The following is a 27467-nucleotide window of genomic DNA, read 5'->3' as shown; positions in this document are numbered from 1 at the left end:
CACCTCGAAATTTCGAGATATGCAAAAGATTTCAGTTTTTTTTTTTTTCTATATGTGTGGATGTTAGACTGTGTGGGGAGCATGATTTTGTTTACCCTGTTTGAAGCCTAATAACTTCTGTGGTCAGAGTGGTCAGAATCGGAGTCAGATGAGGACACAGGAGTTAGTTATTAAGCGTCAAAGTGGTTGAACTAAATCATGTCCCCATATACATTCTAACATCTTAGGCGAGATAATCTTAATGGGTTTTACTGTACTATTATAAAATTACAAAAAAGCTTACTTTGAGGGTAGAGAGGAGTTTTATTTCTTTTTTTAATTTTGAACGCTAATAACGAGTAAAATATTCATTAAGAGATATGACACATGTCCCTTTTATGTCTTCACCCTGTCGACCTTTAAGAACCAAAATTTAATAGTAGAGGAGAAAGTGGTATTATGGAACCCCAATTACATTTTAGTGAATTGTAAACAAGATATCATAACTACACCCACATTTTTTGTGCGGAAAGTACTGGTAACTATTAAACTAAATGTTCCTAATTGGATTTTTCATTAGTGTAACTATAAGTATGGTTTTTGAAGGCTTTTGTACAAAAAGTCAGAAAGTAGGCTTAGAGAAAATCGGGTGGTAATATGGAATCTTACTGTATATTTTCAAAAATGCTTTAATATAGCCAAAAACAAATAGGAAAGTACAAAAAATGTTAAATAATTACAAAATTATTTTCTCCAATGTATTTTATAGCAAAAATGCTTTTATAATAAAAAATATGACCTCCATCAACAATATATATTCCAGCAGCTCTTTTTCGATATTCTCAGGAAGAATTGACTTTCTATCTAGTGTCTTTTTCACAAATTACTCCAGATGAATGTCTGATTGCAAAGAGAGCGTTCGGAGGAGTTGAGTTCCATATTACTGTAAACGCACCAATGGGGTCCATAATTCACGCATCACCATCTTGAATTAACTTATGTCTGTCGAGACCAAAATTTAAAAAACGTGAACATCACACAGATTAATATGTATCCCTAAGTCTCTGGAACGGAATACATGCACCAGTGAACCTACAACTACACAATTTATATTTTTAAAATAATTAAATTCACTTAGCATTCAAAACTTACAAATTTTGAAAAAACAAATTTGCTAATTAAATACGGACAACCATTTAACTGAAGTAAAACGGGTTTTCCCCTCGCTATGGATGTCTGCCTAGTGCAGTTCAGACACAATCTGCTACAGTTTGCCTTTATTATCAGTTCGAAATGGGGTGGTTCCATAATACCCGCAGTGTTCCATAATACCACCTTTTCCTCTATTAATGCCCCTTTATACACAAGCCACAGTGCCACATTTCGTTTCTTAAACTTTACTCATTCTGAAATAATATCTCAGAACAGAAAATAAAGAAATTAAACAAATTAGATGTTAACACACACGCGCGTGCAAATTTTTCCCCCTTTATTGACTTTTTTGTGGGGTTCGGGAGATCTCCAAACGTGTAGATTTGCAAAAAAATAAAAACCTGGAGGGTCAAATTTGACCCGATTCCAATACTTTTCCGTTTTATATACATAACAAGTTGGTAAGTAAAAAGGAGTCGGAGTTGTCGGATTTTTTTGACGACTCTGACTCCGACTCCAACTAAAACACCAAAACTCCACGACTCCGACTCCGACTCCACAGCCCTGATTTTAACCCTTACTATTTCAACAAAGTGCTTTAACAAACTGCAACCAATATAAATTATTATACTATTTAAACTATTTTCATTTGAAAAATCATTTACTTATATAGTAAGATCTTGTTCTACATGGGGTTGATATATGAAAAGTCATGTTTTCACAGATTGTAAATAGTAAGGTAACCCACTCCTAGTGCCACCAAACCATTCTTCTCCAGTTTATGACATTCCAAACATAGAAAATTACTAAATACTACTCACTGTATTGCTGTTACAATGTAAATGTACTCACTATTTTTATCAATTAGTGTACTCAACATGATATAATAAAATTTTGCTTTGTATAGTCAGAAACATTGGATTAACATTTTAATCATTACAGTAAGAACATAAGTAAAATGTTTTAAATACATTTTACAATTTTTCTATTAACTGCAAATAGTTGCATAAGTGTCTAGGCAATCATCTGGGACTACTTGAAATGAAGAACAAATTTACATGAAAACATGAATTTTTTTACATATACCTGCTGTCATGCAATTCCCATGAAAATTGCATGCTAGCAGGTATGTATTTTACAAGATAATACTGTATTTTAACTATAAGTATCTAATTAAAATCTAATAAAACTTTAAAAAATAATAATAATAAACTAAAAATGCATAACATGATGTATTAAAGTAATATAATTATATTTTATAATGTAACTGTTGAGTAAGTTCTACAAAATATATTTTTAGATTAAATTTCTTAAAGACCTTTTTTATATTTTAAAAATGTCTTTGAAATGTTAACATTTGATAATTAAAATTTTGATTTCAGTTTTATTTGTTATGAGAGTCTGTATGCAACTTACATTTATTCCAGTATAATAATTTCTAAAATTCATATTATGTTTAAAACCATATTTAGCTTCATGACAGAAATACCTTATCAAAAATGTCTTGTCTAGTTTACAAAATGAAATATTGAAAGAAAAATTATGTATATGTTTAGTAAACCATTTTTTTATATGCTATGCTAGAGGTCTTTTAATACATTTTAAATATGACTTGGTTTAAAAATATATCTCTTCTGGAAAAAATAAATAAATAAATTTGTCTTGACTTATAGCCATAGATGGAACCAGGTGCAGAAATACTTACATACATACATATGTAAGGTCAGATGTGGGTAAGTGAAGTTTACCCTCAATTCTAGAATTTGAAAGTTTCAGCTAGTGAGGCAGAGTAAAGATTACCCTATCTCAAAAGCCAATTGATAGAATAACTTATCTGATTTTGTAGTAATAGGTCACAAATATCACAGGTCTCAAGTGAATGTTATTTGTTCAGCCAGAATATTTTTTTAAATAATGGTGGCTGCACTGACCCCCACTATTTATTTATTTATTTATTTAACCAAATGACCCTATGACCATTGGCCTTTTTCAAGGGTTAAAAAAAAAAAACTAAAGATACAAACATATTAATATATAATTATATATATTGGGGTAAGTACATCCTCCTCACTGTAATAGCTTGTAAGATCCAAATAAAATCAAATGCCAAGACAAATGTGCCAAAGCTGTGACAGTAATCTTTCATTTGTATTCAGACTTCAGTACTCTCTACTGAAAGTATAGCAATAGCAAGTAACAATGGCACACTAAAAGACAACAGTAAAATCAGCATTATTTATTGTAATTTAGATCCCTAGTTACAACAGAAATTTGAAGTGATTTACAAACCCAGATAAAATTGCTTGAGAGTAACTTTATCTTGAAAAAATAGTCTAGAACTATTTTTGAAGTATCTTACTCTAGATTGTATTATATTTATCAAAGTTGATAATGACAACTTGTCCAACATAATGTTGGACACTTGACTTTTGTTGGAACTTCACAATGGCAGAATAATCAACTGCTAGTATGATGCTTTCTTTTGCCACATGCAGATTCCTGAAGATGCATCTGTGTAGAAACAAAAGGATGCATTTACTCCAGTGGCACAGGTGCACCTACCCTATAACAGTCAAAATTTCATGAGGTAAATGCATAAATGCACCCTAGTCTACCATGACAAAGTCTGTAGATGAAATACTTCACAACTTTGTTCTGTACCTATCATTATACAATATTCATCTAAATAGTCTATCTTAAAATTCAGAAGAAAAGAGCAAACTTATCCAAACTTTTCATACTACTACTGTGTAATCACAGAAGCAGCCATATTGAAACAAGTGTGAATACTATCAATACCTATACTTATACAGTCAACCCCCCCTATAAGACGGGTTCATATAGTTCGGATTCCTATATGATGGCAAAAGAATTGCGACAACTTGACCACAGTATTCATACAAACACGCTAAAAAAACTCATATAATTTGGTAAAACGTCACCGCCGACTCGTGTTGCGACAGGATTGGTCGAATCTAGACCAATAGTGGATATTGTACAAACCGCTGAGTTTAAACTAGCAGTGGACGTACTAAAAACCATTTATTATTTAACATCCATAAAAATTATATTTATATCAATGACGTCTCCAAAGTTCAGCGAATTTTTCACAAAAAAAATAATTTATCAGGAAGCACGCGAGTGCCATTCGATGACAAGCTCCATGACGAAAACAAGCTTAAGCAATGGTGTCGTCGAACGGTGCACACTCGGTAAGTAATCTACAATTTTTTGTTTATAGCATAGTTTATATGGGTTATTCCCAAAAAATTATACGTATTTTGGAAATGTTGAGTCAAATTAGTCTAGAATCGATTAATTTTATGGAAGAAAACCTTTCAAACAGCTGTAGTCCGTAAACTGCAAACGTGCTGGGCTGTGATTGGCTCATGTATTTAAGGACTCTTAGAACATCGATTTCATAAAGAATGGAATGTATCTACTGTGTTATAGGGGGGTCGACTGTAATCTACAAATCAACACATTGGTAAGCTTAGTTTCAATTCGCTGATTAGACATTATAGAAAGATGCTGTTACTCCACCTGACCTTATATATGTGTATAAAAGAAAACTCTGGTTATTGTTTTGATTGATGCAGTTCTCAAGTTATTATGAGTATTGATTTGATGCTAAAATCCTAAATATTGCTCCAAAAATTCAAGTTATTGCAGTTTTTTGAGCCAAATGAAAGTTTTCACTCAGTCTTTTTTAGATTAAAATATGAAATGCTGGGTTATTGTTTTATAATGATCTCATAGTGCAATATATTTTGGCATTCAATCCAATTTGTTTTTTTTTTCTTTTTTTTCACTTAACACATGCAAAACCTAACATTGTTTTTTGCAGTCATTTTAGACAATGAATGGTTTTAATGAGGTTTATTTGCAATACATTGAGATTTCTTAAGTACTTGATGAATTTTTGTGATTCTGCCTGTAATATTTCTTCATTGATAGCTTTTAAAAGTGCTATGATCAGGAAATTTGAACTGCCAATTTCATGAAAGGGTGTAACTCATTTTGCTACATAAATCTTGAATTTATAATTTTGCTCTGGTCACCCAACAAAACCTAATAATTTGTGTGAAAACAAAGTAATTTCTTTACTATCCAATAGAACTTCATTATTCCAGCCTATTAGATCAGGGAGTCATTTCAAAATTTAAAGCATATTATATCTACATCAGACTTTTAGCCAAGCAATTGAAAAAAACAACAGGAGAAGAAACTTCAATAGAATTTTGGGAAAATTTTAGATTATTAAAAATGCCCATGAAAATATTGATGAAGCATAAAGAGAAGTTATGATAACTCATATGAGAGCTGTTCAGCAAAAATTTATTCCTAAATGCATGATTTCCACGAATTCAAATGAAATTAATAATACCATAGAAGAAATTACACAACCCATATTGGATCTAGGATTAACTAAAATAGATAAGGAAAATCAAGAATTGTTCCAGTCCCTTATATGACAGAGCATTACTTTCTAATGCAGTCACTATATCTTTATATTGATATTTCCTTTTCTGATAATTTTCTGAAGAGATTCAGACCAAAGTTTACTCCTCAATCTATAATTAAAAGATGTAACATCATTAAATTTAATCTTCTATTAAGAGAAAATGGTAACACCTAATAGGTTATAAATTGGCAAGTAAGTGAATGATGATTAGCAATTTCAGCAAAAAGACTCCAATTTATACCTGACATATGTTTACTATTAACCAGCTAATCCTAGTGACAATATTTCTGTGATTTTATTTACTATTATTAATTTTTGAATAAAATGATTGATTGTGAATACAGTTGAATCTCTCTGAAACAAATACAACAATAAGCCCCACTACTATTATAAAACTTCTGCAGTCCTGGTCAAAATCATATACAATTACTGTAATTTATCTCCCACTACAATGATACCACTATTGGGATGTGTTGGCACAATCCACAGCCAACTCAAATGCTTCATTGCAGCTGACTGATGCAGAAACCAAATGGCAAAGAGCTAGGACCACCTACTCACGAATCATATTACCTATGAGCCCTTATCATGCTCCAAAATGATTTGTCCACATTTAGTAGCAGCATTGAGACTGTAGTCAATGTCTCAGCCAATCCTACTACAGACTGACATTCAGAAATCTGGCCATCAATAATCCAGTTCCTTCAGGTTTCTGGCATGGATTTTGGAGTGCATTTTCAAATTTACCATGTTGCCGCACCACTGTTTTCTGGAGGCTCCTAACTAAAATTCTGTAGAACTGTTTTATTTAGTTGATGAACATTAAAATTCATTTGCTTTTCATTTATTATTTAATTTTCTTTCTTTAAAGGATTATACAGCTAGTCATTTTCTGTTAAATATATACATCATATATAACCATAAAAAATCTGACATTTTCAAAAATCTTGCACTCCTCAGGTTTGGAGGTTGTCAGATTTTTGAATATCAATCTGTATGAGAAACTGCAAGCACTTAACTATCATGAAGCATTTCCTTTTCCCACCAGACAAGAGTATTGGCTAGTGGCCAAGTATGTGTGTGGCAGAAAAAATGCAAAATTACAGAATCAGTTTAGAATAGAAGTTTAGAAATGAAGCTAGAGTTTTTCAAAGATATTGATAATGGAACAAGTGATTATTTACATGTGATTAAAAATTGCAACCCAGCATTATGATGAAGTCACAATACCAGGCTGCAATTTTTAATCATATTTTTAATTTATTTAATTTAATATATATGTTCTCCACCTCAAATTAGTAGTGGCTTGCCCCTGTACATCATACTTTACCTTTAACAATTGGCACTGTGCGCGGGTATAGGAGAGCGCTATATCGAGGTTTGACTTATTTAATAACTGGTAAGTTAAAAAATTAAATAAAGTACCATAAGAACGGGGGGGTTGAGAAGGTTTTGAATGGGTCCAAACAAGTATAAATATGGGGTCTATCCGTCAATTGTGTTTTATATATAAAGGGCCCTACACGTTATATTCATATTGTGTTTTACGTATAAGACTAAATTTTAGGGCCCTCTATAAACGGCTGGACTCAGATCAATACGTGTTGGTAGCTTCTCTATCTGAGCAGGCGCAAATATGGGGCCCTATACGTCACTTTCCTATTGTGTTTTACATAAAAGACTAAATTTTGGGGCCCTCTATAACTTTTTCTATACTTTTGCATTGTAAACGTGAATTGACATGTTATATTCGTTGCATAATTACGCATTAATTTATTTTAAAACACAATTTTTTTTTATTTTTAGCAGTTTTTTTAGGCTGTCGTCGACATCGCGTCGCGGCGCGCGTTGGCGAGNATGATGTCACAATACCAGGCTGCAATTTTTAATCATATTTTTAATTTATTTAATTTAATATATATGTTCTCCACCTCAAATGAATAGTGTATTGTCCTTGTACATCATGCTTTTCTATTAGCAACAGAGTCATGCCATCACTTATCTAACTCCTTTCAGGGGAAATTTTTGAATTGAAATAAGGTGACTTTCAGTGCAAACTGAAAGTTTTCATATAGTTAATTGTGGCCTCTTACCCCAAAGCTTTCCATATCTGGTCTCGACTTTCATCTATCTAACTCCATTCTCAAGACTAAGGAAAAATGGATGACATTGGGAATTTATAGGTCTACAACTTTTTCATTAAAATAGATCTGTTTATTTCATTGAACTACAATTTTTTCAAATTGTAGTTCAATGAAATAAACACTCAGTCAATCCTAGTAACATTTTTAAAGAAATAGAAGTAAATTGAGTGCAGTGTAGCAGGTGGAAACTTAAATCCTTATCAGAAATGTCTGAAGACATCTAATTGTGATGATGTCAACAGCGCAACATTCCGCTGACTTACTGAGATGTGAGAACAGAATGTACCAATTAATGGGCCAGTATTATGCCAAAAAGCAACAACACAAGTTGCAAGGATGATTGGACACATGGAATTTAAAATAAGCAATGGATGGCTGCATCACTTCAAAGACATGGCATTATCTTCAAGGTTGCCTTGGGAAAGGAAAAATCAGTGCCACTTGAAGAAGCAAATTCTTAGTCTGAAAAAAATGAAAGAAATTCTTGAAAAGTATCAACCTGACAACATCTATAATGCAGATAATACTGGATTATTTTTCAATTGATGCGTGAAAAATATTTGCATTTCAGGAAGCTACACACAATAGTAATAAATAATCAAAACAATGCATCACTGTTCTTCTGTGTTGCAACTCAACAGAGACAGACAAATTAACACATTTTGTAATTGGAATATTGGCAAAATCCAGATATTTGAAGAACATGAGAAGTATGCCAGGTAAGATTCTTTTCTCAAATTATTTTTCTTTAGTTGATTTTTCTATCTCCTGGTGCACTCATAATTATTCCTTATTTCAGTCTATTATAAGGCCAATGGAAAATGTTGGATGATTGTAAACATCTTCAATGAGTGGCTGCTTATGGTGGATAGGTAGATGATACAGAAGAAGATAATAGCTCTTCTAGTAGATAACTGTACTGCTCATTACAGTATACTATAATATTGAAATACAGTATGCTATTTTCCTTCCAATTGTACATCAGTGCTGCAACCACTAGATATGGGAATAATTCAGAGTTTTAAAACTAAACACAAATTCCATTTAATGCAGGCATGCCAATAAACATTGAAAGGAAGTTCACAAATCTCTATAACATAAATATAAAACAAACATGTGAAATGATTGCCAACTGCTGGTGGAATTTGCAACCTGTTACAATCAAGAACTGCTGGAAAGATGAAAAACTTGTCTTCATTGAAGAGGACAACATGCCTGTGGTGTCACGAAGCAGAGACCTCGAGGAACTACTCCAAAAATCTTCCAGTATTACAGGCAACAGTGCAGATATGGTGGCAGAAGAATATGTTTCTGTTGATAAGGAGCCATATTTATTTAGACTGAACAGATGAGGCAATTCCAACAGAGTTAGGGACTGATGTCGAAGATGTAGAAGATGGAAAGGAATCAGTTTCATGTAAATTCCCCAGTATCTTAAAAGTTATTTCTCAAATGAAAATTCAACATATGGCAACCACAATTCCTGGAATTGGAAATGAACAACTGGTTGCTCTTGATGCAGTTCATTCAGTTTTTGTAAACCACAGCTTGCAAAAAATGAGCCAAAGCAAAATAAACTTTCTAAGACATCATAAAGTTCAAAACAATGTAATACAATATCCTGATTAATAAATAATACAGAACCAATCAGAGCACATTATTCAAATTCTAATAATTAATATTTAAACTAATCTACACTTTTCTTAATGATCTCTGTTCTTAAATTTCCCAGGTATAACAATACTATTTTCCTTGTCCCTAAAATATAATTGTAATGAGGTTTGACTGTATTAAATCAACCACTATTGATTTCTGGAAAACAGGAAAGAGTTAATAATTAATCATTTTTATACTACATTATTATTATTATGTTGGGTTTAGTGGGTTACTCAGTTCACACCGGTGGCTGTGTACTATGCCGGACCAGAGTCAAGGCATAGCAACCAAAAACAAAAATTAAATAAGTGTGTCAGTGTCTGTATTCAGGAATTTCGTAACAATATGACATGTATTCAATATAGTGGCCTTCTGTAGTGTGATGTATGTATTTCTATTCAATTGTAATGTTCCCAGGCTTTTGTGTAGTGTGTGTGGTATCACACCTGTACAGGAGAGAACGACAGGTACAATAATCACCCTATCCATCCTCCACAGATGCCTTATTTCCTGGGCGAGTTCTGTGTACTTGCTAATTTTTTCAGTGCATGTGTTTTGTACATTGTGAGTGTTTGGAATGGCTATGTCTATAATGTATGTGATTTTATTGTGTTTGTCAATGAGTGTGATGTCTGGTCTGTTGTGGTAAATTGTTTTATCTGTGATTATGGCTCTGTCGTAATACATTTTGTGCGTGTTATTTTCCAATACTGTCTGTGGAATATACTTGTAGTATGGTTCGTGGATGTCTGCCAATTTGTGTTTCTTTGCAAGCTCTTGGTGTATTATATTTGCTACTTGATTGTGTCTATGTAAGTAATCTGTCTGTGCCAAGAGCTTGCAACCAGAAGTGATGTGTTGTATAGTTTCTGGCATGATGTGACATTTTCTGCATGTGTCATTTGTGAGTGTTGTATCTTTGAGTATGTGTTTTCTGTAGTTTTTAGTATTTATGACCTGATCCTGTATGGCAATCATGAATCCTTCCGTCTCCCCAAAGAGGCATCCCCGATCTAACCAGCTGTTTGACGCAGTTTTGTCAACAAAATCCTGGGCCAGGTCGTAAGGATGCCTGCCATGGAGAGCCTTTTGAGCCCATGATTGCTTAATGTTGTCTATGCTTTTTATATGTTGTGTCATGTCTGTATGTTGTGAGTGTAAGTTTAATGGTGTGTTATTTGAGTCTGCTAGAGTTACTGCTTTATGTAACTGTGATGTTTCTTGTTTCTTGTAGAAAAACTCTCGCAGTGACTGTATTTGTTTGTAGTGAAGGTTAACTATGTCAATCAGGCCACGTCCGCCTTCTTTACGTGGAAGGGTTAATCTTTCTGTGGCGGATTTAGGATGATGTTGTTTATGCTTAGTAAGTGTTGTTCTTGTTTTCCTTTGGAGTTGCTCGAGATCTGTGTGAGTCCAATGTATAACTCCAAAAGAGTATGTGAGTACTGGGATGACATATGTGTTTATTGCTTTAACTGTGTGTTTTGCATTTAACTGTGTTCTAAGTATAGCGTTTAACCTACTTTGGTATTCTTTAATTAATCGTTGCTTTATTTGTGTATGTTCTGTTAGTTTGGCCTGTTGGAATCCTAAGTACTTGTAGAACTCGCCCTCTTCCATGGATTCAATAACGTCTCCATTTCCAAGTGCAAAATCTTCTTTCTTCAGGATTCCTTTTTCTATGTGAAGTTTTTTGCATTTGTCTAGGCCAAACTCCATTTGTATGTCCTTAGTGTATGAATGTGTGATTTGTTGATGAAGTTGTTTTTGTGTGGATGCATAAAGTTTTATGTCGTCCATGTACCTGTACATGAGATGTGACAGCGTAAATTGTGTTGTTTTTTCGTGTCTGATATTGTAGCCGTATTGCGTGTTGTTTAACATGTTGGATAATGGGTTCAGGGCTAGGCAGAACCAGAGAGGACTCAAGGAATATCCTTGAAAAATTCCTTGCCTAATGAATATTTCGTTTGTTTGTATGGAAGTGTTGTTACTAACCCTGAGATGTAGTGTTGTTCTCCAGTGCTGCATAGTGTTTTGAAAGAATGCAATGAGTGATGGATGTATTTTGTACATGTGTAGAATATGTAGCAGCCAACTGTGTGGAACACTGTCAATTGCTTTTCTGTAGTCTTTATATTCCATGTGTATGTTTCTGTGTTGTTTGTGTTTTTGCCATAGAATGACTGAATCCACGAGTAACTGTTCTTTGCATCCCTTCTGATTTCTATGGCAACTTTTTGTTGTTCTGTAAGAATTTCGTGTTCTTCAATATGTTTGTATATTTTGTTTGTGATACAGGATGTCAATAATTTGTAGAGTGTTGGAAGACATGTAATTGGTCTGTATTGTTGTTGTTTTTAGGTTTCATGTAGGTGATGCCCTGAATAAGAAATTTTGGCATGTCTTGTGGATTGATGATGATGTGTGTTAGATGTTTAGCTAGTTCCTGGTGCAGTGATGTAAACTTTTTGTACAAGAAATTGTGAATGTTGTTTACACCAGGTGTCTTCCAGTTGTGTGTTCTGTTCACAGCGTAGCGAATGTCATGTATGTTTATTTCAGCACAGGGCATAGCTGGTATGTTGTGCAAGTTTCTGTTCTCCTCCTCGATCCAGCCTGCATCAGCATTGTGTGTAACAGCATCGGACCAACGAGAAGACCAATAAGTTGTGAGTTCTTCTTCTGTTGGTGTGCCACTGTGCAATGTATCAGTGTTTGTTTTCGTACTGATTTGTCTGTAGAAAAATTTTTCATTGTTTGTGAATAATTTATTTTGTTGCTTTCGTAGTGTACATGTGTTGTATCGTTTGAGTGTACGTGCTTTGGCTGTGAATTTTTGTTTTAGTGTATCAATGTATTCTGTAATGTGTGTGTTTTGATGTTCATGTTTTGCATGTGTTTTGATTTTCTTGAAAATGTTTTTGAGTTGTTTGTTTAATTTGGGTGTTATGTTGTTTTTAGTGTATTGTGTCAGCCTGCCTAATTGCTGTCTAATGTCATTTATTTGTGTTTCTATTCTTCTCTGCCAGGCAGGGTTGTGATAGAATTGTGTTTTGTGTGTGTTTGTCTGCGATTGTATTTTCAGTCCATGGTGTGTCACTACTGTGACTGCCCCAGCATATACTAATGTATGAACGTCTGAGAGTGTAGAAATTGAATGAATGTTGTTTGGTAGTAAGTGAGTGTTTACATAATTTAGTGTTTTTCTTACTTCCTTTGATGTGTTGATTTTTGGTATTCGTGGTCTTTGTGTGGGATCTGTACCAATATATTTAGTGAGTGTTTCCTGAAATATAAGTGAGAGTGTATTAACTAATTCTATGTCTATGTTATCAGTGATGGATGAGGAAGTGTCTGTAGTATCATTAGTGATAGTTGTTGTAAGTGTGCTATTATCAATGCTTGTTGCTGGATTATCCTGAAAGGTTATGTGATCTTCATTAATAATGTTAAATGTTACTAATGGGCCAAGACTAATGCCAAATTTGTACTGCATTAAATAGACTAGTGATTAGTATTATGTTATTTGTTTAATTATTGTACAATATAACGAATAAAATATCTAATTATTCTTAATGTAATGTTTTACTATATCACCCAGAAAATTGTTTTTCGCCCCCAAAATATAAATTGTTACTAATTGCTCCCTCAACATGGAAAAATGCCCACATGGGGGCAATATCGCCCCACTGAGAAACACTGTGCTAAATGAAGCATTCATGATATCAATATTTACATAATTAAATTGATATAACCATGAATAAAATTCAGTATTGCAAAACTAAGCTTATTTTATATATAACACTTGCTGATGAAAGAATAGAGGATAGAGATTCCATAGCGTGTATAATCTGTTTAGTAAAAGCCCAGAATTTTTAGTACTCTGTTATATCACATAGCCAGATGTATTGTGCTTTTTCTTTGTCTCTCAAAAAGCACAATATAATGAGGAGCTACTGTATTTAAATTTCTTCTCAGATATACTGTAGAACATTCCAGATTATTTCATGAAACACTAACAGAAAAACATTAGTGAAATATTATAAAAATTTCTTACAGTAAAATATAAAATTTAAGAATAATTAACTTTTTTTCAGAAAAAATTTGTTTGTAATTTTTTTAAATTTAACTTATAAAAAATTAAAATTAAAGTTAATATCAAATATTAATTAGTTTAAATATCTTACCATTCCTCAGGTGATTTTTCAGAACTTTGTACTGTATTTGCATTTAACTTCTGAACACAGGAAAACACAGTTGATTCTTCTTGATTATTAATATTTGGATTAATTTCTTGAATGCAAGAAGGTTCTACATCAAAATTGATAACATCAACCTCAAAAGTTATTAAAGTAAAAATTCATTTTAGAAAATTAAATACAATACATAGGGTTCCTACGGAATATATTTACTAAAACTTTAAAAACTATTTATTTTAATGTATTATATATAATATGAAAATAAAATGATATAATGTTATTATAAATTTCAAACTTATTTAGAAAAATTTTACTATCAATTATTAGAGAGTTTGCACAAAAATTTATCCCTTAACATTACTCTGTAATGTCACAAGGTTGGTTGAGCTACTTTAAGGATAAAATTATAAGGAATGTTTCTTATAAAAATAATGTAAGGTCTGTATTTTAGACCAATCACAGAGCAGTACATGATGACACACTAAACCCCTCCTTCTCTTGCTACACTTCAAGCACCTGTCAGTTGCAATTTTCTCTTTGTATGATTGAGAATTTTACACTTTTGTTTGTTTTTTTATTTCAAAATTTTTACTTAAAGTAAATGAATTATGAAAATAATTTCATAAACACATTAATTTAAAATTATCTTTTCACATTTTATTTAATGTGAAATATAAATTGATAACGATTATCAATTAAATTATTGTTTTGTGTATTTTAAAAGACATAGGATTATCAAGTTGTTCATGCTCCTTCAAAAGCTTTTATAATCAAAGATACTAATAAATATATTTCCATTTCTTGTTGTGAGCCAAATAACAATAACTGATTTGGTATAGAAGCTATGTTTATTTACTTTCCATACATATGACATCAAAAGAAAAATATTACAATTATAAAAAACTGCACATTCTCTTTTGTCTCCTTAAAATAAAGTCTCTTAACCTTATGTAATGATGTCATTAAGTAAGGTTAAGAAACCTTACAAGAAGTGTGTGCAAACTCCCTATAAGTACATGTTAACTTTGATTACTATAACCCTTTAATTTATATTATTTTATACATTTCAAAAAACCTACCTAAACATTTAAAATTAATGCAAAATAGAAGATGAAAGCAACTGTGAAATTACTTGGACTATATTTAATGGTCTAATGTATTCAAAATTATAAATTGTTTATTATGAATCAGACATTGCAGACAAATATGTTACCAACTGGACAATTTATAATTTAATACTCTTTTTATTCCATACCATTATGTAATCTTATTAATTTAATAGTTGATCTTATTTTTGTGTTTGATATAATATTGGATGTTCATTTGTATTGTACACACACACACACACAATGTCGCAAAAGCTTTCAAATATGCCTTGAATGATGCCCTAAATGTTATAGCAAAAGATAACATAGAGCTAAAACAAGGCTGTAAACAAGCTGAGAGAAAAGAATGATTCATGGCAAGAAAATAGCTACCTTCCAATAAGAAATTCTTAGAAGCCACAACCTGACAGGCAAATCTGTTTAGTAGCAAAAAATCAGAAAACTCTTTCTATGGTCAGTTCTACAAATTCTGAAAATTAAATGGAAATACCATGGTGGTTCTACAGCATAACCATGATCTAGCAGACTTTATGCATTCAAGAATTGGGATCACCAGACACTGAGGCATGTTGTGTCTACATAAATCGCAAAATATCCCTGCAAATGATGACCACAGAATTTCAAACATGTTTGCAAAGTTCTCACTTCAAGGACAGTCTGCAAGGAATTAAAATGCCTTGGTTTTAAGATTGGACCATGCACATTAACCAGTAATACTTTAGCTTAAGGCAGTCTGTTACTGGACTATAAATGACTGAAAATGCATGACAAACCATGCCACACTATACAGTACTCAGAGGATATCAGGTAAATGCTTCCTTTTCAAGTTTTGGTGTTGACGGAACTTTAGTATGGGATTGTTTTTCAGAATTAAGCCTTGTATCCACTTGTTCCTGTAATGGGAACATTCAACACAATTAAGTAACATTCTGGATAATTCTGTATATCCCACATTATGACTTAGTTTGAGGATTAATCAATTATAAACAGACATGTTAACATTCTTATCCACAAAGTACAGTCTGTAAGAGTGATTTGAGGACAATGATGTTCAAGAAATAAAATGGTCTGCATGGATCTCAACCCAACTGAATACATCTGGGATAAATTATAAAGTATGGACTGAGAACCAGAACAAATTGCATAACATTGATGGATAACCTCAATGCAGCTACTTTGGAAAAATAGTGCCAAATTTCTGTAACAATTGTTAGAACAATTGGTAGAAAGTCTTTCCTAAAAGGCAGAAGCTATTATCACTGCAAAAGATGGGTCAACAAGATATTGATTACCAATGTAATGTTGCTCTTTCATTTATTTAGAATTGTCCCATTACTTTTGACCACACATTACATATATGTGTATACACATAAACAGAATTTTAAAAAATATATTTATAATTTACATACTGTGTATTTGAAATAAAGGCTTTGATTGATCTGATTTCTGTAAATCATCACCATTGTTATTATTTTCAGACATGTCCTTTAGAGATTCTTTATCTTCATTATTTTTATCTGAAGTAGCTACAAAAAATTAAAAAGAATTAATAAATTAGAAAATTGTTTTAAACATTTTTCAAATAGTTCTATTTTAAATAAATATATTTATTAACATTCTAATATAGAACATAATTCTAAATACAGTAAAACCTGTCTATGGCAACCACCCACAGTTCCTTCAAAAAGTGGTCTTTTAGACTGGTGGTCATCCAATACAGGTGGTGCTGTAGTACCATATTTCCATACGTATTTTGCACAGTTTTTAGCCATTTCTACTAAGCAAAACTCGAGGTGAGCAAAAATAAGCGAATTTTTTCAACGATAGGGCTATATTGGTATTGTATTTTATTCTTATCGGATAGCTCGATTTACAGGAGTCGTCATGATTTTATACGACAGATTTAATGCCAATATTTTAAAGATTAATACAATAATCGCATTTTCTCTATTATAATTACAGTGACCATATTTTTTGGGGGAAAATAAAGGACATATCGAAGAAAATCAAAAAAATACGTTATAAAATTCATAAGTTTATAACATTCATTACGAAAATAGTAGCATACAACAATGCATACATTAAAATTTTAAACAATCTGAATTATTACACATACACACATTGTAAAAATTTAAATAACATTAATTTTGATACTTTTCAGTAGAATTAATTTTTTATAGCACCGTTTCACGCTTTAAAGTCATAAAATTCCATACAGTTCATTTGAAAGTTGTATTTGACAGAAATACATGCTTCTAATGTGCTTACTTTTAAATGGGTTTTTTCATTCGTCCGCATATTATTCAGCAATGAAAATATTCAATCAACAGGGGCATTAGATCCAGGAAGACAAAAAAATTCTACGATTTTACAAACGTTTTTGAAAACAATTTCTTCTGCTGTAAAATGTTCAAAAATCTCAATCCACCTTTGATGGCAGGGCTGGTTATTCTGTCACCATTCGTCGATCTTTTCGTTTGTGATATATTTTTTTACACATGAAACTTCATCAAATAATTCACCGTTGAGTATATTTACGGACCAATGATTCGAAATAAAGATATAGCTTTCTTCTACCTTCGCCCACAAAGGGATTTCACATAATGTGACCCATTCAAACACCTCTATTTCAATAAAAAACATGTCCCAATCATTTAGATAATCTATGCACGTTTGATAAAATGTGTACACAGCATCATTGAATTTTTTGGCTTGTATATTTTCTGATTTTTCTAATGCTGAGACCACTTTTCTAATAACAATAGGAAGAAACCCCTCATTTTTTCTTTCAACTAACTTTAGCTTTAATTAACAAGTGTATCATCCACCAACTAGAGAGTTAAGAAACTATCACAAAAATCCCCATAAGAATGTCCACCCCCTGGTACTGTCAGTGGGCCGTTTGGTTGGCGACACACTGCACTACTGTGCTCTATGTAGCAATGCAACACTGATCGTGATGGCGTACACAAAACTAACTTGTTCAATATATTATTAAAAATTTTTTTTTAAACTTTGCGTCAACTTTACAAAATAAAGGACAAAATGCCTATTTTAGAAAATAAATAAAGTTAAAGGACAGAGCAGTGAAATAAAGGACTGTCCTCTTAAATAAAGGACGTATGGTCACTGTAATTATAATGCACATTTTCTTTTTTCCAATTTAATTCAGCTTGGTTCTTTTTGTTCGCTCCTCAGTTACGTGTATTACGTCATCGATATACAAGCGCGTTGTATCTCTACATCACTTTGGTTTTGGTATTCATTAGTTTAATCTTATTTTAACTTTAAAAATACTGTATTTTTTAAAATATTTTCTTAAGTACAATAAGAAAAATTATTAATTAATAATAAAACGACTTTATTATTTTTTCTCATTATTAGATTTCATTACATTCTGTGATTATCATTGCGGAATTGAAAAAGGAAGGCTTCCTGTAAAACTGATTTTTGCATTAATGCATTTATTGTTTTTTGAATATTTTGCATGCGAAAATTACTTGGATATTATTTTTCTAAAATTATCGTGGAAATAAGGTAGGTTGATACAGAAACTATTTATCGCACATGTACTGTATATGCAGTGGTGTAGCATAGTGGGGGCGGCAGGGGCAGCCCGCCCCGGGCGGCACTTTTTAGGGGGTGGCAAAACTTCACAATAAATAATAATATTATCTTAAAAAATTTGAACCATTCTATTCTATATTTGCATCACCCCTACAATAGTGCTATCATCCAGACAGTCTGGGAATCGACTCACCGTCCGGGTGAACTAGTAATTTCATCCAGGATATCCTGCGCAATCTCTTGACCTTTCTTTTTTTTTTCTTGTACGATTCAATTCATATTCATATACACTTCCAATATCCAATAGAGCTATTTTAAACAGGTCGCTGCACTAGCACGAAATTTTTCATTGCTTATTCTGTGATGAAACTGAATTTTTGTCTTTTAAATTAAGATAACTAAATAAGGGGGGCGAAATTTTCCTCCGCCCCAAGTGGCTGACACCCACGCTACACCACTGTGTATATGAGCTTCAAAATAAATAAATAAAAATAAATTTTATCAAACGATGAGATCAGCCGATTAATTGTATCGTGTACAATATTTTATACTCCCAAGGAAAATATTATAGGTCTACGATAAAATAAATTTTGTTTTCTCACAGTTAAACTTCACCAGTAATTGCTGTTGTGATAACTTTAACACGATCTTCTAAAGACAGCACTTTGCATTTCTTTCATTTTTCATACAATTTTGAACAAACTGAAATGAATTTCCTTTGTTGCTAGACTAATTCATTAACACCTGCACCTAATTTCAAGGGTGGGAGAAGTGCCTGATGTGGGTTCGAACAAGAGTTTAGACTAATTCATTATATTAAGAAAGGGGAAACCTTGTTGAACAAAAGTTTAGACCAGATATATTTGCGGAAGTGGTCGCTTATTACAGTTGTATGTTGTTTTGGACAAAAATCAATGCCCGTGGTCGCGTTACACAGGTGGTCATTTAATACAGGTAACTTATACGAAGACTCTATGGATAAACTATTCGGTGCCAGAAATTTTTGCCTGTTTTGACAGGTGCCCGTTGAATGCAGGTGGTCATCTAAGCAGTTTTCACTGTATTTGTAATTATATAAATTAACGATTTTCATTTAATTATAAAAGACAAAACTACAGCTTTATTCTGACATCAATTTGTTTAAAGCAAAATATATTTTCAAAAATCCAATTTTTATCATCAGTTCAATCAAATATTACAACAAAACATCCAAGAGAAAATTATTTCAGGTATATACAGACACAAATGCAATTCAACTTTATACATATAGTCCATAACACTCTATTCTACTCTATTTTTAAAAATGTCTTTCAGTGTTAATAGCTTTTTTTTTATCAAGAAAATAATACAAACTTGATAAAACAATCCAGACAACTTTGCAAGTTCTTTGATAAAATTACAATTATCATTTTCAAGCATTTTAGATTAGAACAGGAAAAAAATTTTTATTTTAAATTCAAAATAATGCTCCAATTTTTAAAAACACATTTTGCTGATTACCCAAGAAAATACAGTCAACCCCCCTATAAGATATAGATACGTTCCAATTTATTAGGAATCCGATTTCTTACAAGTCGTTCCAATCACAGCCCAACACGTGTCAAGTTTACGGACTACGGCTGATTGAAAGGTTTTCTTCCATAAAATTAATCGATTCTACACTAATCCGACTCAACATTTCCAAAATACGTATATTTTTTCGTAGTTTTATAGGAATCGTAATTATAGGGGGGTCGACTGTATANTTTTTTTCTTTTTTAATTTTAACAAGTAGGAAAATTCTGCCAATGTTTTTTATGGATTATCTGTTGGCCAAAAAAAATAGCCGAAAAACAAAATTATTTGATAATTATTAAAATAGGTTTTGTTAAAACATGAATGCCTACTGCTTCGAACACATCTAACAGAATAAAGGAAATTTTCGGTAATTTATTAGAATAGGTTACATTAGGTTAGAACATGGGTACCTGCTGCTCCAAACCCAGCAAACAGAGGAAAAGAAGGTAAATGTTACCTATGGTGACTAAAATGGCAGCGCTTTGGTTAGGTTTGTTTCATTTCCGTTAGATTAACTACAATTTTAGTAGACATTTCCTTGTTTTTTTTTACTTTGTTCAAGAACTACCATGAATCAATAACTAGTGGCATTAAACATACTGCATGCCTGCCAGCGGCTCCCCTCCAGGAGGTCAGTTGGGAGCACGAACAGTCAGAAGCATGACCATTTTAATCACCATAAGTAACATTAACAGAAAGGAATACATGAAAAGGTAAGAAAAGAAGTAAACATTTACTAAAAATTTAGCCAGATCGTCAATTTAGAGAATGGAAGGTTCCATAAAACAAGTATAACCAAGTCATCAAGAAGGAAAAAATATAGGAAAATAAAATAAAAGTAAGGGAAAAGGTAAGTAGCAAATTTATGCTTTAAAAATGTTTTAGTTTAAATAAAAAATTTAAAAATATGTACGTATCAGTAATTTTTGATGGTCGCCATCTTGTTTGCACATGCACATGTCACAAACAAGATGGCGACCGGAAGTGCGGCCATAGGGGTTACCTAGGTATACTTTAACCAAAAAAACTAATAATAATAATATTAACAATAGAATGTTTTTTTATATTATAGAGACTTTTTTAATGAAATAAAGCTTAAATACATCAAAACTTTTCTAGATTTCTAATTACACATAAGCCAAGCCTGACAAATAGCAATAAATGATATAATAATAACCAAAACACCTTTATCATTGCCGAGATCGTTTGGTTATTATTATTTATTTTTTGCTGAGCATGTTCTTTTTAATAAATGATATAAACAGACCTTAATCAGAATATACCACATTTACTTGCATATAGGACAAAGTGTGACTTTAAAGATCAAAATAAAGAAAATTAGATTTATTAATACAATTCTAATTTTATTTCTTTTAATCACAAGTAAAATATCAAATGAATGTAAATGCACACATTGTCCCTCAAAAATTACAGGCATTTTACAGGTAAAATTGACAGCATAATTTGTTCATGTAAAGCTGGACAATCAGAAACCCTTTTTTTGCCAATTCGTAACAGTCAAATCAACTCTCCATCAATTACACTTATGAGTTTCTCCAAATTCTGATTTCTGAATAATCATGTTTTCATGTGGGAATGGATTAAAACTTATATCGGGCTCCCGTGTGATTTTGGTATTTCAATCTGGAATTCAATTCAAAAGCTTTGCTTTTCCTATTGCTATTCATCTTTACTCCTGACAATATACAAGAACGATTCAAATGACCCAGATAAAATACTTATGTTTTTAAATACAAGAGGATAAGCACCCAGTAAAAAATGCGAATAAACGGGTCACAAAAATTATTTGCAAAAACGCAAAGAATCTTTTGCTCACACATATTGGACAACCTAGGAATTTGAGGCCATGATAAATGAATAAAAACCTTGTCTTATATGCAAGTAAATATTGTAATATGGCTCTGATATCACAAGAGTCCCATTTTGAATTGCTCTCTTCAGAATATTCTAAACTAGCAGACTCCGCCACGCGTTGTTGTGGCTCAAAATTTATCTATTATAAATGTATAACACTTCCCCCATGGGGGGAATTTTTCAAAAAATTCCTTTTTAGTGTACATTCTCTTGACATACCCTATTAAAACACAAAAAACCGCATCTAAAATAGTATAATAAAAGCCAAGTTCTTCACAGTAAGCTTTAATCCTGTCCCTCTCCCCCGTGGGGGAAATATCGAAAAATCCCTTCTTAGTGTACATTCTGTTGACGTACCCTATTAAAATGCAATCAAAAACGCAAAAACCGCATCTAAAATAGTATAAATCTTCCCCCATGGGGGGAATTTTTCAAAAAATTCCTTTTTAGTGTACATTCTCTTGACATACCCTATTAAAACACAAAAAACCGCATCTAAAATAGTATAATAAAAGCCAAGTTCTTCACAGTAAGCTTTAATCCTGTCCCTCTCCCCCGTGGGGGAAATATCGAAAAATCCCTTTTTAGTGTATATTCTGTTGACGTACCTATTAAAATGCAATCAAAAACGCAAAAACTCGCATCTAAAATAGTATAAATAGAAGCAGAGTTCTTTACAGTAAGCCTTAATCATGTCCATCTCCCGGGGGGATTTCTACATGTATATTATATAAAAACACATGCGTATTCGAATGCTGCATTGTGTCAAAATTTCAAAGGAATCGGTAGGAACAAACGAACATTACGTTTTTATTTATATAGATACAGGTAACCCCTGTGTAACACGGAAGTTACGTTCCAAAAAATTGCCGTGTTATGCGAATCCGAGTTATATGAAAGGGGGTGTTAAAAGTTCAAAAAGGGGGTTAGGTTCCAAAAATTAAAAAACATACTGTTAAATCTTTATTTAAATCGGATTTATTATTCATTTTTTTCATAGGTAAAATACTTATTTATTATTTAAGTAAATATTTTNTCATGTCCATCTCCCGGGGGGATTTCTACATGTATATTATATAAAAACACATGCGTATTCGAATGCTGCATTGTGTCAAAATTTCAAAGGAATCGGTAGGAACAAACGAACATTACGTTTTTATTTATATAGATACAGGTAACCCCTGTGTAACACGGAAGTTACGTTCCAAAAAATTGCCGTGTTATGCGAATCCGAGTTATATGAAAGGGGGTGTTAAAAGTTCAAAAAGGGGGTTAGGTTCCAAAAATTAAAAAACATACTGTTAAATCTTTATTTAAATCGGATTTATTATTCATTTTTTTCATAGGTAAAATACTTATTTATTATTTAAGTAAATATTTTACCAGAGGATTATTCATCCTATGATCTCAACATGAGCATCATCAACTGGTAACAGTTTTTGGGTGCGTTTGTTAATAGTGGTCGCTCTGCAATGGGAGTGTGCTGCTGTTTGTAGTCATTTAGGAACAACGCTGAAAGAAAAATGGCGGTACCCGCACTATTGATAGTATCAAGATAGAGGAATCTATAATTCTGAAATGAGCTTTTAGAGGCAAAAGAAGGGTTCCAATTGTAAAATTTAACCATTAAATGGATTATTGTTGAAAGAGCATTCAAAGTAGCTACGAAAACAATTAGAATGCTTGCACGGAGTTACACGGAAGTATAAAAAAAATGCATTCTTTATTACATTTTATGTTGTATGAGGGTTTATCCAATTCCCGAACCGTGTTAGAGTGAACCCGTGCTATAAAACCATCGTGTTATACGGGGGATGTTCCCAATTCTCGAACTGTGTTAGAGTGAATCCGTGCTATAGAAGTGCTGTGTTATGCAGGGGTTACCTGTAGATAGAAGATGATCTGCTTTAGTTCATTTTCACAGAAAAGCATAATGCCTCACAGAAAAGCAAACTTAGGGCGTCGTACATGTAGCGCCATCTGTTGACATAAAAGCCTTAACCTAGATTATATCTTTTAATTTATATAAATGTTTAACAGAATAATATACAGCCTATGTCCACCCTGAAGTTCCATTCTAAATATTGGTGAAAGAATTTTTGAAATCGGATGAGTAGTTTCGGAGATTACCCACTACATCCAAACTTACTTACTTACAAACATTACCTCTTTATAATATTAGTATAGATATAGATATAGATTAATTAACTCATTTGTAATTAAATTAAATTAAATATCTACAAATGTAAGGCAGATAATAGTAAGGGCTATCAACTATTAAGATTATTGATAAAGATGATATTAAGTTTATCACCAGTTATGGTCATCATACTCCCAAGTTTAACATAAGGATCAAAACCCATAAAACACCTATTGCTTATAGACCTCTTGTTGACCTTATATTTTATTGCTTACATAATTTAGAATTATTTGTCAAATCCAAACTAAAATCCTGTGTAATTTCTAAACACAGCATTAAAAGCACTGAAGAATTTCTAAATAACCTAAAGTCAAAATGGAAAATAGGTTTAAAATGTTGTCTTTGGATATCAAGAATATGTACCACAGTATTATCATTGATAGAATTGTTAATTCCCTCAGGTCTATAAATTGTGCTGATTGGCTCATTGACCTTGTTGTCTTTATTTTATCGAACAACCATTTCCAATTTAATGGAAAATACTATACTCAAAAATCTGGCATACCTATGGAGTCCATTATTGGCCCTAATTTAGCTGAACTAAGTGTTATTGATATTGATACCTCCATTAATAATATCCATGGCATCAAATTCTTCAACAGATATGTTGATGATTGTTTTATAATATATGATCCTGTAATCTTAGACCCTAATGATTTGGTTATGACTGTTAATGGTTTTGATAATAACATTAAATTTGAAGTTGAGAATGAACTTTGCAATAAATTACCATTCCTGGATGTTTTAGTTATAAAACATTCTAATACCCTTGAAATAGAAAATTACAAAAAAATTATGTAACGTTAATAAGGTTATGGACTACCACTCACATACTCCTTTGTTCATAAAAAGAAACATTTTTGTCAATTTCGTCAAAAAGATATTTAATAGAACTACCTCTGATTATAAAAAGAATATTGAGATTGCAGATGTTGTTAAGACCTTCTTATTAAATAATTACTCAAAAGTACTTCTAGACAAATGGCTAAAACAACATAAGTGTAATAATAACACCAATGTCCATACCGTTATTCCTGTTAACAACAATTGTACAAAAAAGTTTTATAAACTTACATATGTCAAAAATATGTTTGAGAAAATTAAAACAGTCTTAAATAAAACCAACATCAATTTGGTCCCTGACCTTTGTAACAAAACTCAAAAACACATACAACCAAACCACCCAAACAATATGGTTAATGTCCTTAAAAAAAGTAATGCGATATACAGATTTAATTGCAACTGTACTAATTCTATGACCTATGTTGGTGAAACAAAAAGATGCCTTAACGTTCATATAAAAGAACACATTAATGCCATCAAATACAATTCTGAATACTCAGCTGTTGCTAAACACTGCAATCTATATGGTTGCAAAATTGATAAAAGTACAATTAAAACACTAAAATTTGAAACTAACACCTACAAATGTAAATATTTAGAACATACAGAGATTTTAAAAATTAACAGTGTTAATAGAATTAATGATAATTCAGGTGTTAAAATTGATGAAGGATGGCTCAATTATATTTTTAAAAAACAAAATATCTTTGTGATGTTATGACTATCTTGTTAAAACTGTTGTATAATTGTAATTGTAACATATGTTGTCACCACTTGTACACCAGATTTTGACTGTAACAACTTCCTTTGTAACCACTCCCTGCACCTTGTAATGCCACCTTCAACTCTGTTCTCTTACTGTTTTTGGTATGTATATAATTTGTCTATATAACATTATTACATAACTGTTAACCTATTATTGCACTAACTTATAACTGTTTGTATCAGTACCCTGCAATGTTATGAAGATTTTTTTACATCTGTCTACATTGATGATGCTTACTGTTCATATAGTTATAGCAGTGTATTTATTTTTATCTTGTATAGTTTTAAGTATATTACCAACTGAAGAGAGACTATTTTCTATTGGAAAATAGTCTGAAATGCATTTTGGTTCTTTTTGTTTTCATACTTATGTAGTCTATTTTACTATACACCCTCTTTTTTGTTTTTATTAAATGTTTTTACTTTGATTTCTGAGTATTTGTGCTTATTATCACTGGTGTGATAAGCCCTTACTATTATCTGCCTCACATTCATAGATGTTTTATTTAATTTAATTATACCAAGAGCTAAAAGCAATTTTTGTAATAATTTCATTTGTAATTATTAAATTTAATACAAATAGCAGCTTCACTGTCTACCTTTAGTCCAAATTACATAACATCTTATGATCAATTAGCCATATGATAGCTAGTATAAAATCCAGCAATGCTGTTTGTTTATTAGACAACTTGTATTGATAACATAACTATGAATACTTCTATTCAATAAAATTTCATAAATTTTCTAAATATTTTTTTTACCTACCTTCTTCACTTTTATTTTCTGTAAGATTTTCTGTAGCATTTTCAGTATCTTTATCAACTGGAGATGGACTTTTTTCAGTCTCAACAGGTTGAGTAGCAGCCGAGAGTTGTAAACACCAATCATTTTGTTCATTATCTTCTTGTAAATATGTACATGCAGTTTTTAATTCAGAAGTAGAATCAGGTGAAATGCCACTAGATTCTTCATTAGTGCTTACTTTATTTTTCTGATTTTCACCATCAAGTATTTCAGATATGCTTTCAGTTTTATTAGCTGAATTCTCATCACTCCTATCTATCTGATCTACTAAATCTTTTGAATTATCAGACACAGAATTTTTTGTACTTAAATTATCATCTATATGTCTTCTCTTTGCTGGAGGTGACATTGGTTCATCTTCTGATAATGTTTTTTGTTCTGATGGAATACTCATTGACTTATCTGTATTATCTACACATTCTGAATTTGAAGTAATTTCAGAATGTGAATTTAAATCTTTCTTTTCAGTGGTATCTAAAGAATCTTCATTCTGTATTAAAACAAATTTGAAATNTCTTAACATATTCAATACTCTCTTTTTTATTTAAAGTTTAAACTTTATACAGTATTATACGTTATATTATACTAATAATATGTATCGATGAAAGGAATAATTTGAATTGTAAAATTTTTTTAATATTCAGTTTGTCATGTAATAAATAATAAATATGTAACAGAAATTTATTAGGTTTTATTACTAGCATTGTATGTAACATTCTAACAAAAATACCAAAATGTAAAATTGGCCGATTATCGAAACCGATTGATCGGGGAAATGGCCGATACAGATTAATCAGCTAAGTGGCTGATACGGCCGATTACCGATTACTTACCGATTAATCGGTGCATCCTTATTAATTTTCATGCAATGAAGTGAGCAAAAGTTTTACCAGACTTTGTTAAACCAAGCTGTAAATTATCTTCACAACCCCAAAGAAATAATCTATTTCCAATAATGATTGGTTTTTACACTTTTCAACATAAACAGTAAATGGTACTATAATAAATGTTCTATGTTGTGTGGAATAGATTTCTTTTCCTAGTAAGCAAAGACAGGTTCAGCCTCCAATTGTAGAGCAATTCAAATATCTGGTTTCAGCAGATCTTCTGTACAGATTAGTAGATTCTGTACAGAGTGTTTAGCAGATTTAG

General features: G+C 31.7%; 1 protein-coding gene across 2 annotated transcripts in view; it reads right to left on the bottom strand.

Annotated features, from left to right (window-relative positions):
* The window catches only part of LOC111637919 (dentin sialophosphoprotein-like), a 95177-nt gene that overhangs the window by 24291 nt on the left and 43419 nt on the right, over positions 1-27467 (bottom strand). For both annotated transcript variants that reach the window (XM_023383527.1, XM_023383528.1), the window contains exons 7-9: positions 26277-26805; positions 16114-16230; positions 13587-13710 (exon numbers count right to left, since the gene is read on the bottom strand). In XM_023383527.1, coding sequence (XP_023239295.1) covers positions 13587-13710; positions 16114-16230; positions 26277-26805 — 770 coding nt within the window. The remainder of the gene's footprint in view (positions 1-13586; positions 13711-16113; positions 16231-26276; positions 26806-27467) is intronic.

The sequence above is a fragment of the Centruroides sculpturatus genome, unplaced genomic scaffold (assembly GCF_000671375.1).
Source record: "Centruroides sculpturatus isolate CEXI.00-Female unplaced genomic scaffold, Cexi_2.0 scaffold994, whole genome shotgun sequence".
NCBI lineage: Eukaryota > Metazoa > Arthropoda > Arachnida > Scorpiones > Buthidae > Centruroides > Centruroides sculpturatus.
Note: the sequence above shows the minus strand (reverse complement) of the source record. Positions and strands in the feature narration are given on the sequence as shown.